This window comes from Cebidichthys violaceus, unplaced genomic scaffold (genome assembly GCF_023349555.1).
Source record: "Cebidichthys violaceus isolate CVI_PGR_0920_01 unplaced genomic scaffold, fCebVio1.0.p SCAF_15, whole genome shotgun sequence".
NCBI classification, from domain to species: domain Eukaryota; kingdom Metazoa; phylum Chordata; class Actinopteri; order Perciformes; family Stichaeidae; genus Cebidichthys; species Cebidichthys violaceus.
The window spans coordinates 7,039,300-7,052,679 of NW_027176318.1; the positions used below are offsets into that span (position 1 = coordinate 7,039,300).

Here is a 13,380-nt window from a genome sequence, read left to right on the forward strand (position 1 = left end):
ATAATTCTGAGCGTTTCTTTAAATTGGCTTGGAGCACAGCGCAGGTGACGTGTTTGTCATCTGAACAATTCTAAGATACTCACAGAAAGCTATACCAATTTGACCACTTAATGTCACTTAAATGTAATCATCTGATCCTTCTGGCCAGTAGCGTATTGATTCTTGTAAGTGACCCTACCCTCTTCATAAGGTGGGTCCACTGTACTTCATAAACAGGTGGACTAATAAGCATATGTTGAGGTTTCCTCTCCTCGCTTCTCCTCCCATGCCCTCCAAGGTCTTCCTCTCCTCTCCTTCCCTCCTTGTCTCTCTCCTTCTACACCCCCCCCCCCCCCCCCTTACCTTTTTGATGATTAGTGGCATATATCCGGTGCTAGAGCCCGGATTATCTTGTCCAAGAGAAGGAGGGGTGTATGCGGGACCCAAACCTGGCAAGGTGATTTGGAGCGTTAATTCCTGGGTGTAATATTCCCTGATATTCCCTAATGTTCTGGCTGGGAGCGAAGGGGGAGGGCGTCTCAGGGGAGAGCAGTTGTCAGAGCTGAGCCGCCGCTGTACAAAGGCAGAATGGATAATTAAGGGTAAAGCCAGGACGGGGAACTGATGTTCATTTAGATTCGACAAACTTTGAATTCCGTCCTAAGCTCCTGTGCACAGTCGTGCTCTCTTGGATCTTGATTTTGCATTTTGTTCTAATACTTACTCTTTTTCTTTTTTCCCTTCTTTTCCTTTATTTTTCTCTCTGCATTCTCCTGTTCTCTGTCCCTCTCTTTTCTCACTCTTTTCCTCCATACTTTTTCCCAGTCTCTCCATTTCTCTCTCTTTCACTCGCTCTTCCTCACCCTACTCTTTCTTTCACTCCGTCCTTGTGAATAATGCAGCCCACATAGCATGGCTCTCCTTTTTTCTCTTAACATTAGTGCACCAGGGTTTGACAATAGTGATTGCCCAGGGCCAGTAAGACACTGACTTAGGCCAGATGATTGGTCAGTCAGTAGCCAAGCCAGTGCTTGCGAAGAGTTCTTCATCTATTTCTCAACGGTTAAAAATCCTTTCATGTCGGCCTTTGCTGTGTGACTGCTGAGAGAGTCGTGAGCTTCCACTCTGACTTTAGTTTGGCTTACGCCTGGGAGGGATCATTTGTTTGGTTGCGTGTGTGTGTGTGCGTACTCATCTGTGTGTGTGTCTGTCTGCAGATAATCTCGTAGACTACTGGACCCATCGGCCTCATATATGGCTGTATGCTCATGGACCTCTTGTGGTTGCAGTGATTTACAACTTTTGAAAAACCTATTTTATAATTTTTTTTCATACAGTCATTGACTGCTCCTCACTCCTCTTTACTGGGCGGGATCAGGGCCGCAAGCGATTTTCAACAAAAGGAATTTCCGGTAACCAGCTAGGCTAAAAACAAGCCTTGCCTAGTGTCTAGCAGGCCACGTTTTAGCCTTTGTTATGGCTAAAAAACTGACATCCATAGAAAAGTTTGGTCTCGTTTTGAAACAGAGCATCTGCCGATTAATTTCATTTCCTTCAAGTTAGTCACACAATAATTTCCTGTTGCTTTTTGTTTTGTTTTAAATCTTTGCTACCATCTTGACTGTAAGGCAGCCAGGAGGGATAGACGGAGACACAACTGGCTGAGATCCTGCGTGTACTTTTCTAGTTTATTCTTACATTTGTAGTAAACTGTTTGGGAGTGTGAGATCTGTGGGAGTGTTTAAATAGGCCCAGTAAGTGTGAGTATGCATGTATATGTGTGTGTGTGTGTGTGTGTGTGTGTGTGTGTGTGTGCGTGTGCGTGTGTGTGCGCTTATCTTCATGCGTTTCAATATATGTCTTCTCTAGCATTCCCTTTCACTCATACACAATCCCTTACACTTCCCCTTTGCGTTCTTGCTGTGTTCCATCATTTCAACAACAGATGGGCTTTTCAATGAATTTGACTCCAAACAGTGTTTAAACACCAGTGTGATGGCCCTTCTGACTATGACTCCTTCATTAGGTCTCAATCTCTGTTATTGACCAGCAGAAGATGAATTATCCGCTGGTGAAAAAAATCAAAGGGTTTGAAATGGTAAATGGTACACTACAGTGGCCTATAGAGGAAATCTATATTACAAATTGCCTCAGTGCACAGTAGCTGAACCTCAGATAGCTCTGTCTTTCTCTCTGTGTGTGTGTGTGTGTGTGTGTGTGTGTGTCATTGTATACACAGTGTGTATATGTGTGTGTTTGTTTACGTGTGTTACATACAAAGTCTTGTTTACGTTTTCCAGGTCTGTTTAATGTTTCTTTTCTGATATGAAGAAAAGAATTTGCATGTTATCTGCCAGTCAATTGTGTGCTTGCATGTTTTGCCGCTCAGCATGCACGGGTACACACACCGACACACACACACACACACACACACTGACTTCACTTGATCCTGTCCCTCTGCATGAGTCCAGTTCAAATGCGAGTTGTGGTAAACATGAGGCGTGTTTTTGTGACTGATCAGATCATCCCTCACTCCTTTTCCTTACTCTCTCTGACACACACACACACACACACACACACACACACACACACACACACACACACACACACACACACACACACACACAATCACAGTCATTAGTGTGTTTACCTCAACTTCTCTTAGCATGGAGTAAACGGTTTCAAACAGCTTTAATGAGGATTTGCAGAGAAGTTTTCAGATAGCAAAAGTTTATAAGCATGTTTTCATTCCCATAAAGTTTTTACAACTATTGATGTCATCCTATAGAAGTATAATTAGACAGTAGCTTTTAATCATTCCTAGTCAGTGGGGTGCCTGCCTAGTGATTAGAGAGACGAGCCTGTTCGCTGCTTAAGTATACTTGAGCAAGACACACTGAATCACAAGAAGCTGTTTTATTCTGCACATTGGAGTTGACAAAGAGAAATGTAATTTGATCCATTTTTCTTCCATTTTCTTCACCACTCCAGCACTGATAGATAGTGATTTAGCTTCCCAGTGTTGCAGTTATCTAATCATTTTTGACACACTTGCAGGTATCAATCACAGACAAAATTGTTTTTATTTGAAATGTGGCGGTGTGGGTGAACTTTGCAATCACGAGTGTGCAGTATTTTTTTAATTTTCTTGATGCTAACGTTCTCATCTGGTCATTGATCTCACTCATTATACCTGATAGAAGCCCCAAGCCTGGCTTAATTAGCTTAAAATGGCCCACACTAGATCACCGTTTTTACACAAACACAGACACACACACACACACACACACACACACACACACACACACACACACACACACACACACAGGTTTGATAATGGAGAAATGAGGACAGACAAATGAAACTCATTTGTTTAGTTGATGAATAAAGAGAAGTGGTCCAATTGTCTGACTGTTTAACCATGGAATGGCCTTTGTATTTGTTCAATGTGTGTGTGCATGCGTGTCCTTGTGTCCCATCACCCTCAAACACAGTTCATTAAGCCACAGTCGTGTAATTCATCTGAGGGATGGGATGGACAGTCGAGCAGACACGGCTGCTATTGTTCTGGTGTTGTCGCTATAACTTTCTGTGTCCCTCTTAGCTCTCACTCTCTTTCTCCACCTCAAAGTTGCTGTATGCAAAAGTTCATGAGGGACATATGATATTTAGCAAAGGAAGAGTGTTTCTCTCTCATTATGCTTGGGCAATCGTTTCTATTTTCATATCATCCAGTAGGGTATATTCAGGATCGCCAGGGGGCAACAGCGTGGCTCAGCCTCTGTTGTCTCCTTTGAAATACTTGAATCGTTAAGATTTTTGCATGCAATACAGTTAGTAATGTGAATAAACATTTATAAAAGTTTAAAGTCTAAACATTAAATTCATTTCATAGAAGTGTTTCCTCTATTCAAAGAATGGCTTCCTTTTTAAAAATCTACGTGTCTGTGCTTAGCACAACAATGTCACCATATCCAAAGCTAGTGCTGCATCAAATAGTTCAAAGCTTCATTCATAACGTTGACATTCAAATTATTACTAATAACTTACAGAGACATTGTGCGCAATAGTCCACCTTCTCTTCCCCTCTCTCCGTCACTCTCTCACCCACACAGCCAGCGATACGGTGCTCCACAAGTAAACGTTTATTGAAATAAGATCAATGTAATCATTACATAATTCACATTGTGTTTTTATGGAACGTAATTTTCTGCTTCAATCCAAAGGCTTTTTAACAGCGTTTAGCCTTTCAGAAAAAAACACTTTCATTGCGACTAAAATCTGCCGCTTGCAACAGTGAGGCCCGGACCTGTATTAACGGAGCGGTCTAGCACCAATCTTACAGCACCACAAATTAGTACATTCATGTAATCAACCACAACACAAAATCATATTATTCACAATTTCTTTTTGAATTGGTGATGACGTCAAAAATATGACGACAGACATTCAAAGCCTCATTTGAAAACCTACAAAAATGACATTTTGACACAGTCCTATGCATTTAGTTAACTACTCAAATGTTTGGTGAGCAGGCATATGGAGAACAGAGATGCTTGGTAGTTAGATCCATGGAAAAGAGATGGCAAACCACCAGAAACACATCTAAATGCACAGATTCTAAGCATCTTAGATCTGATAGTAAGTAGGTTAAAATTGCCTTAATATTGGCGTAGGAACAAACTATCAATCATCCCTTCAATTGTGGATATACAATCCGATTGCTGAACACACTTCTCTCATTCTTAGGTCACGTTTAGTTTAGCTTTATAGGAAAGAAAGTAGGATTTGTAGAACCTTTTGTTCTCTCAATTCTATCACTTAGTCAAAGTTCAGACTCTTCACTTTTGTATACCTGAGTTTGAGACTTTGGTAAAGGAAACTTGTATAATGAGTGGAAATGATTCTTAACAAAGTACACATGCCACTCATCTAACAGCTTCTAATTTGAAAAAAACAAGTAGCAAGTAGTGTTATTGTAATTACTCAAGGCTATCCTTTAATCATCTCACCTTAGCTGCAACTTTCTCTACTAAAATCCCATTCACAGATTCTAAAAGAGCTATTTAGTATCACTAATGATGACTTTAAATAGAGTCATTGTCAGTCTCAGAACCAAAGAATAAAGACTACTTAGCTTAAATTGATTTGATTATTAACATACAAATGGAAACCTATGAAAGCAGGTTTCTTTTTCTTTTCAACATTTTGCCACAGCAGCATTTTCATTAAGTGATATGTGTTTTAGTAAATATCATGTCCCACTTCTCATATAAAGGCTGCTCCCTAAGAGAACATGTGAATAGTATGATGCTCACTGATAACCCTGCATGTCTGAGTTTTGGCCTCCTTCACTGTACTCTAAAGTGAACTGAGGAGATCGGCCTTGGCACTTTTTGTGTGTTTAAGCATAAATGGTTTCCTACAAATCAATCATGTAGCGGAAAATAATAAATAAATGCCTCCCACCTCTACATTATTTTATTTTCCAACATCTTATTAAGGTGCAGAAAAAATAACAACGTGGCTGGTAGTGTTTTTTCAAACTCTTGCTGCATCAGCTCATCACTAAACAATGCAGCAACAATAAAAATCTAAAATTGTTCTTTTGTGCTGCTGCTGTCAGCTAAGCACTGTTGCAGGATGGTCACCTGGACAACTAAACATCGGACGGTCTGCTAAATGGGAATCCCTCAAATCCAGGACTCATTTATAGCTTTCTATTGTACGAGGTTACCAACAAATATCAGTCCTAGATGCTGCACAACACTGTTTGCATCTTTGTTCTCCAGTAATCCTGCTGCAACGTTAAGAACTGGCAAATTCAATCTAATGCAGAATTAAGTTAATAGGTTTGGTATTGTTTGAATGATGCAAGTGCTGACATGATGAATTTAGTACGATACCAAAAAAGACCTCACCTTACTTGGATCATTTTAAACTTATTTTTCTACAAAACATCCTCTTTCAGAAACTAGAAGAAAGCAAACTTCTCAGAAATGAAATGTTATTTAAAACAATTATTCTTACAATGAATTTGAATGCAATATTAAATAAATAAATAAATGCAAATGAAATGCTCTCTAAAATTGTCAATGTTATGATTAAATTCAGAAACTGTGTGATCTAAGGTATGTGCAAATGTATGGACACGTTACAGTCTGCACCCCGAAACACAGCCAGAGTTCCCTCTATATTGTAGAATACCACAGGATCGATGTGGTAACTTCATCCAGCTGGTGGGTGAGAATCTTCTACCAAGGCTGGTAATGTAGTTGTGCTCACGCAGGCTAGACACAAGATAGGGGACTTCAATAATGGCAGCCTTTGATAAACAACCCAGCAGCATGCGTAGGAGAGTGTGTGATAAAAAAGGACTCTGGGAAAGGAGTGAGGCCATGCAGCAGCAGACGAAGGTAATTAAAGAAGCCATCATCAGCATCATTAATATGCTAGATCTGCTGTGGCCCACTGACTAGTCTAATGGAGAACATGTCATCATCGTCACCATTAGGGAGAGTGGGACACACACAAACATACGCGCACATGGTCTTAATGTTGGGTCACGCCATGATTATCACCATTAAGCCTAGAGTGAGAAGACCTGCTTAGGGAACCTCATTCTCTCCTGCCACCGTACGAGCACATGCACACATACAGTGTACACACACACACACACACACACACACACACACACACACACACACACACACGCCTCTAGATCTTTAATTCAGACCCTGTGAGTGATAAGTATGCATATTTAAGTGATGTCAGGCCTGTTGGGTCTTTTAATTAGACAGAATGAATGAATGTTTTATAAAAACGTGTTTAACAATAAATGTGTTCATTAATTTGATGAGAGGATGTGCTCTGATGAGCTGAGTGGAACAGAGTAATGGCTCGTATTCAGCTCTGGCGGTTCGATGGTGATGGTAGCAACAACCAGGCTGTCTGTTTCTGATTTTTTTTTTTTTTTTCCTCATCTTCATATTCCTCTCTTTTCCAAGAAAAGTTAACTTTGAATTATGTTTATCCCACGACCTTGGACAGCTTGGTATGTTTTAGTGAAGATGCACTTTTGTCCTAAAGCTAATGTGCGATGTGATGCTCGTCCACGGCTCCATGTAGAATAGAATAGAAGGAAAATCCATTAACTGCTTAAGTCCCCACAATGTTTTTATTTATTTTTTTGGCCTGCAGATACACTTTGAGGTTTGTCATAAAAGTTCATTCAGATGTATAAGTTCAGAAAACGATTGCACCAAGTCCATATTGTTTCTATTGTCAATGAAAAGTGTGGGCTGTGGACTGGACAACTGTGCGTTATTTTGATAGAGCAAACAAATCAAAATGACAAATACCGTTGCAGCAGCTGATCCCACATCCTTCACCAGCACTGCAGTAGTAAACTCATATTCTCTAGCATAGACCTGAAAGGACCAGTGGTATCGCCCGACTTGGTTAGTGTGTCCCAAATGCATTTTGTTGCCCCTTTTAGCCCCCATCATCTGCTAAAATATTTGCGCAACAAAACCAATCTAAATGTTAAGCAGGTATGCTACTTTACTCCTCCCCCTGCCTGCAATTGCACCTCCTTTGTGCCTTTTTTCTCTAAATGTCCGTCTCGCTCTCGCTCTCTCACACTCTCCCCCTCTTTCTCACACACCCTTTCACTGCCTCCCTTGACACCGGTGGAAACAGAGTGATGGTGCGTAATTTAGCCCTAATCACAACATCAGACTTGTGCTGCGATTTACATCCCTCCACTAGCCGAGCCAGTCAGACGGTCAGGAGGGAGATGTTAATGTGGGACCACAGGTAATTACTGTCATTACAGCACAGTGTGTGCGTGAGTGTGTGCATGCTCATGCGTGTGGAGGTGTGTGCAGATGCATTGTGGGTTTTGTGGTGTTTTGAGCTTTTGAATAGTAGGGTTTTGATATTTCTGTGTATATAATTACTAGTGGAGTATTAACGGGTGGTTTTGGTGTCGACATACTGTAAGAACCTCGTTCACATGAAGATGTGTCTGTGTATGACAGGAATGAAACAGGGTATCCACAATATGTATTCCATTGTTGATACATGCAATTACAATTGATGCCCTGACTGAGTTTACTCTTCAAAATTAAGTGATTTGCTTGGTGTAATTTCATCGTTACTTCAGTTTTTATTTATTGCTTTATTTGCAAAAAATGCAGTTATTAGATTTTTTTTAGCCAACGTACGTATCAAGTATCAGAAATCTGGTGCAGCATTGGCTCATTTAGCATTTTTTTTTTTTTTTATTTATTGTCCGCTCCTGAAGCATTTGATGTCGCAGCAAATTTGTATTCTACATTGCACATTTTGCTGCAATAATACAGAAGCAAAATATGTTACATTGCTGTGAGTTGTTGCACAAATTGTGCTTCTCTTAGATACAGTTGTACATATAAGCATGTTATTTTCACTTTAACCTTGGGGTGCACAAGTGACCTTGCTGTGAATGTGGATGTGGCCTGTCGGAGTTGGACTTACAGTACGTACTGACATAATGCCCAACAAGCACTAGATCAACAAGCAGAGACAAAGTTACAGACTTTATGAACACTACAGACAATTCATCTGTTTTATTTGTCATCTTGATGGTTCTCCGCTCTTCGCTATATTGTGCTGTTTCACTGAAGTCATTTGATGAAATGAAGGCTCACTTCTTTGATTACTGCTGCATACTATTTTTTTTCACTCAGCTCGGCATCTATAGGATCAGCTGTCTTTTACATTTAACTCTGTGGGGTTCTTAAGATAAACATCAGCAGGAAAATATTTTGGTGTGCGTATGGGATTCAACATGCACACAGTCCATGATTCACCTCACACAGCAGTTGATATTTTGACATTTTGGGTTAACCATATGACATTTTTGGATCCTTAAATCATGGCCAACATATTGGAAACTTTTTTTCATGTTTTCCCAAGTCTTTGTGGGAAAATGGTGTGGTATATCAATGTGTTTCCATGGCGATAAGGGTAATGTGTCAGGGTCCCAAGAGTTTAGGCCTGGAAAGGTCTTGACTGATAAGCAGAATGAAAAAGTCAGCAGTTTGGCCAGTGCCATCCCATCCCTGTTTTCACCCCTCACCCGTCTCTTCTCTCCAATCTCGTCCTCAGTCTGCTTCTGCTCTCCCCATCCTCCATCTTTCCTGCTTTGCACCTGCTTAATATCTAACCCTGTTATTTATACCTGTGTCTGCAAATGCCATCTCTTTCATCCCCCATTATTCTCCATTTAACTGATTTTTTTTTCTTGTGTTGCTATTATGCTCTATTTTTGACATTTATTTTCACCCTGTCATTGTGTCACATCTATTAGAGCCCCACTTATCCCTCTTTTTTTACCTTCCTTTATTTCACATCTTCGGTGTGAGTGTAGAGTGAGAGCGAGAGAGAGACTTAAACCCATATCTGGAAAGCCAGTGTTAGAAGTTGATATTTCCCATAAAAGAAAGTTGTATTTTTTAAGCTATAAAAACATCTGGTTTAACTAAAGCACATTGAAACAATGATGGAGTGAATGTTGCAGTTTCTGTTCATCACAAATCCAGTCAGAGAATAGATGGTGGGTTTTTAAAGTTAAGAAAACAACTATTTTATTGAAGCACAGCATTAACCATTACTGTATGACAGCTGGCGTTGTGATAGGTAAAGTTTGACTGTGAATTGTAGGTGGACACACTCCTGTCGGAGCTGGAGGGGGCACGGTCTGACAAGGCAAACCTACGCCATGAGAGCCAGTTGGTCATGACTAACGTCAACCGTTGGATTACCGAACAAAAGTATGACCACACTTAACCCTGTGATGTGTTTTTTTATTACTAATTCAATTCATTTGTTTTCGAAAAATATTCCCAGTACCTTGCATGCTTTTTATTTGATTGTGTCGGTGCGCAGTGTATTTTTTCATGGGTTTTGTACACTGTAAAATGTACAAAAACATGAATAAATGTTAAAGTAACACTACTACATTATTAAGGTCAAATATACTGTTTAACTGGTGGGTGTTTCTGTTATGTGTTAGTTTTCCACATGTCAAAGTCTTTCTTCTGCTCTCAGGGCTTCCAACGAGAGCCTCACTGCCCAGATGAAGGCCCAAAACAAGGTGCTGCTCATCGTCACTGAAGAGAAAGAGTGAGTATTTGTTATATACGCTACTGTATCAATTAGTGAATTTTGGTTTATGTGTTGGCCTCTCTGTGTGTGTGTGTGTGTGTGTGTGTGTGTGTGTGTGTGTGTGTGTGTGTGTGTGTGTGTGTGTGTGTGTGTGTGTGTGTGTGTGTGTGTGTGTGTGGGTGTGTCTGCGCATATACAATTACGTGTGTTTTTGTGTGTAGTACATGTGTATGTGTTTCTGTGCATGTGTCAGAGTGATTCAGGTGGATTCTCTGACATGCTCGCACCTGACCGTCATTCTGCATATCTGCATCATCATGACTCACACACACACATGCACACACATGCACACACATTGGCATGGGCGTGACATATTCCTTTTTCCAGAGATCAAAGCAGTCTAGCTGTCTTCTGTCATCCCACCCCCTGTGGTGCCTCCCTCAGCCCCGCCCAGCAGCACCATAACCGTCTGTGTCTGCTTTTTTCCCTCTCTGTCGTTCTTAAGATACAGTGTGTGTGTGTGTGTGTGTGTGTGTGTGTTTTGTTAACGTTTTTGCTCTGGTAACCTGTAGCAAAGAACTGTCTTTTTACACCAGGAACACACGGGCTACGTGAAGTTAGAGCAATAGAGTGTTTCTTACTTACACATTGGAACTCCCTGAACATAATAAAACGTGACATTTCTACATCTCTTCCCATTTAATAAAAGTTTCATGCTTCTGATTTATAATATAGTAGTACAATAAACATCAGAATTACAACTTGTTTTAATAGTTTTGGATATTGAGAATCGGTGGCATCACAAAATACTGAAATAAATAGCAACAAGGGTAAGTAATAAATGGCTGCGGAAATATATACAGTGTTTCATTATAATAGATCATGATGTGTGTGTGTGTGTGTGTGTCTGTGATAATGTCTGAACTGCTAGTTAAATGCTCTCCTGGAAGCAGAGAAACACAGACACCATTGCCGTTGTGTGGCAGAATATTTTGTCTCCCATGTTAACAAGAGTCTCTTGATGATAATAGGTGTCTGTCTCTCTCTGTGTGTGTCTGCCTTTCTGTGTGTGTTTCTCTCTTAAATTGTGTCTCTGCATCTCCCTGGCTTCGTCAGACATCTTCAAGACTCTAATGACACATTGAAGGCGGAGGTAAAGCGACTGAAAGAAGTTGGGGATGAGATGGCGAGAGACACGGAACGCTTCAAGGTGAACAAGTGCAAAGTGGAAGAACAATGAACTACAAGTAGGGAGAGACTAAAGAGAGCCTATCAAAAACAGGTTTGTTTTTAAATAATTGTTTGCAGGCCTGGATCCGAGACCTGGGCATCCCGCAAGAAGAGAGAACGTGAGTCGTGTGTGTGTGTGTGTGTGTGTGTGTGTGTGTGTGTGTGTGTGTGTGTGTGTGTGTGTGTGTGTGTGTGTGTGTGTGTGTGTGTGTGTGTGTGTGTGTGTGTGTGTGTGTGAGTGTACATATAAGTGCATACATTTGTGTGTATCCACCAGCTGATCAGAGTTTAGCATTCACATCCAACAAATGCGTTGCCCACCGTGTTCCGCTCCTTCACACACAATCTAGCCCGAACAAAGCTGATGATGGTAATAACAGCAGGAGTGCCAAGTTGTGAATGAAACACCCTGTGGGCCTAGCCACCTGTGTTTCCCTGTGTGTGTATATGTTTGTATGTGTGTGTGTGTGTGCGTGTCTCTTCGTCAATGTGAATACGTTATTCACGCTGGGCCTTTAACAATGATTACACTCCAATCAAGGGCCCATCCTCTCCTGCCTGCCACCCCCATGGCTGTCAAATAGCGTCCATCAATAGAGAGGAGATATATGTGATATGTTCATTAAGGCAATTAAAAGGAACGTGGCACAGATGGGATTGGGTGTAGGATGGAAGTGAGAGACGGAGGGTGTTTGCGTGTGGGAGAGCGTGTTTGTGGGGGCACCTGCCTGTAGCAGTACTCCCCATACTCCCAGTGTGACCCCCTGAGGTCTCCCTCATTAACGACCCCCCCCCCCCCCTCACCCACCTCACCCCGTGTTACACACATGCACACGCTCATGTTGCACCCCTCCCCTAACGAACCACCAGACTCTGTTTCCAAAACGGATCAGATTTGTTTTGACTGGAGTAGGTTTCCATTGCTATTCAAAGCTGTCAGTCATTTTAATGATATCATTAAGGGGCCGCGACAGAAAGATGAATCGCTTTTCTTTGTCTTTCCCTCATAATTGCGAATGAGCGAGAGAGGGGGACAGAGCGAGAGAGGCAGTTCATATAGATGTATGCATAAGAGGGGTTTTGATTGAGCGAATATAATAACATGGAATGAGATAAAAACAGTGAATGAAAGCCTCTTCCATAGTGTCTTCCCATCCATTCTCTCTTTTTATTTCCCTCTCCCCTTTTCTTTATTATGAGGACTCCTAATTTATTTCATTTCATTATTGTAGACCCCCCCCCCCCAACACACACACCTAACCAAAATGCCATATGTATGAAAATCATACATCCATGAGGCAACAGATGTGTCATGATATTTGCATGGCAGCCATATACATTCAGTGTATAAATCTCATTACTGGTGGCAAAGGGGATATCTGCAGTGTCTCTCCACTGTCACTATCACTGGCAGCAATCAACATGGCGTGCAGGCTTTGTCATTAGATATGCCTTTATTAAAGAAATATATTATGATTGCATGGCCTTCTGTTCCAAAGCAGTTGGAGTGTCATGGCTTCACATCATGGGTGGCAGTTTGTACCAGTAAAGCTTGAGAAGGTAAACATTTAGATTGATAAAAGAAACTGTTAGAAAAGTAAGTATATTACCAAATTCAAGGATGTACTTTATGTAAAGAGATGTCAAATTCTATGTCTACTCATTATCTGTCAATTGTATATGTCTTTATTTAGATGGCCGGTTCGAGATGCTGGTTGTTCTGAAAATGTAGGACAGACCCGGGTTTTTGGCTTGGGAACAAGGCTCATTAGGATCGATGCAAAATGGCTTCCGTTTGTGCCACCGAGCAGTGTTTATGCTGTAAGGCAATGTACTGCTAGGTTTGCTGTGAAATCTGAAAGGCATGCAATACAAGCAGAGACGCAAACATCTTTGTGTGTTGCTCAACAGAAATGACACTCCAGTCTCAAATAAATTAAAATATCTGTCTCAAAATCTTTCACAATTCACCTCAAATTATCTAAAATGATGTCTGAAAACAAGTGCACATTGAAATGC

The 13,380-nt window shown here is 41.0% G+C and overlaps 1 protein-coding gene across 1 annotated transcript in view; it reads left to right on the forward strand.

The window, feature by feature from the left end:
* Positions 1-13,380, forward strand: part of LOC137871775 (trichohyalin) — a 116,616-nt gene that overhangs the window by 66,774 nt on the left and 36,462 nt on the right. The window contains exons 21-24 of the mRNA XM_068709733.1: positions 9,688-9,797; positions 10,075-10,149; positions 11,248-11,341; positions 11,440-11,480. Of these exons, the coding sequence (XP_068565834.1) occupies positions 9,688-9,797; positions 10,075-10,149; positions 11,248-11,341; positions 11,440-11,480 (320 nt within the window). The remainder of the gene's footprint in view (positions 1-9,687; positions 9,798-10,074; positions 10,150-11,247; positions 11,342-11,439; positions 11,481-13,380) is intronic.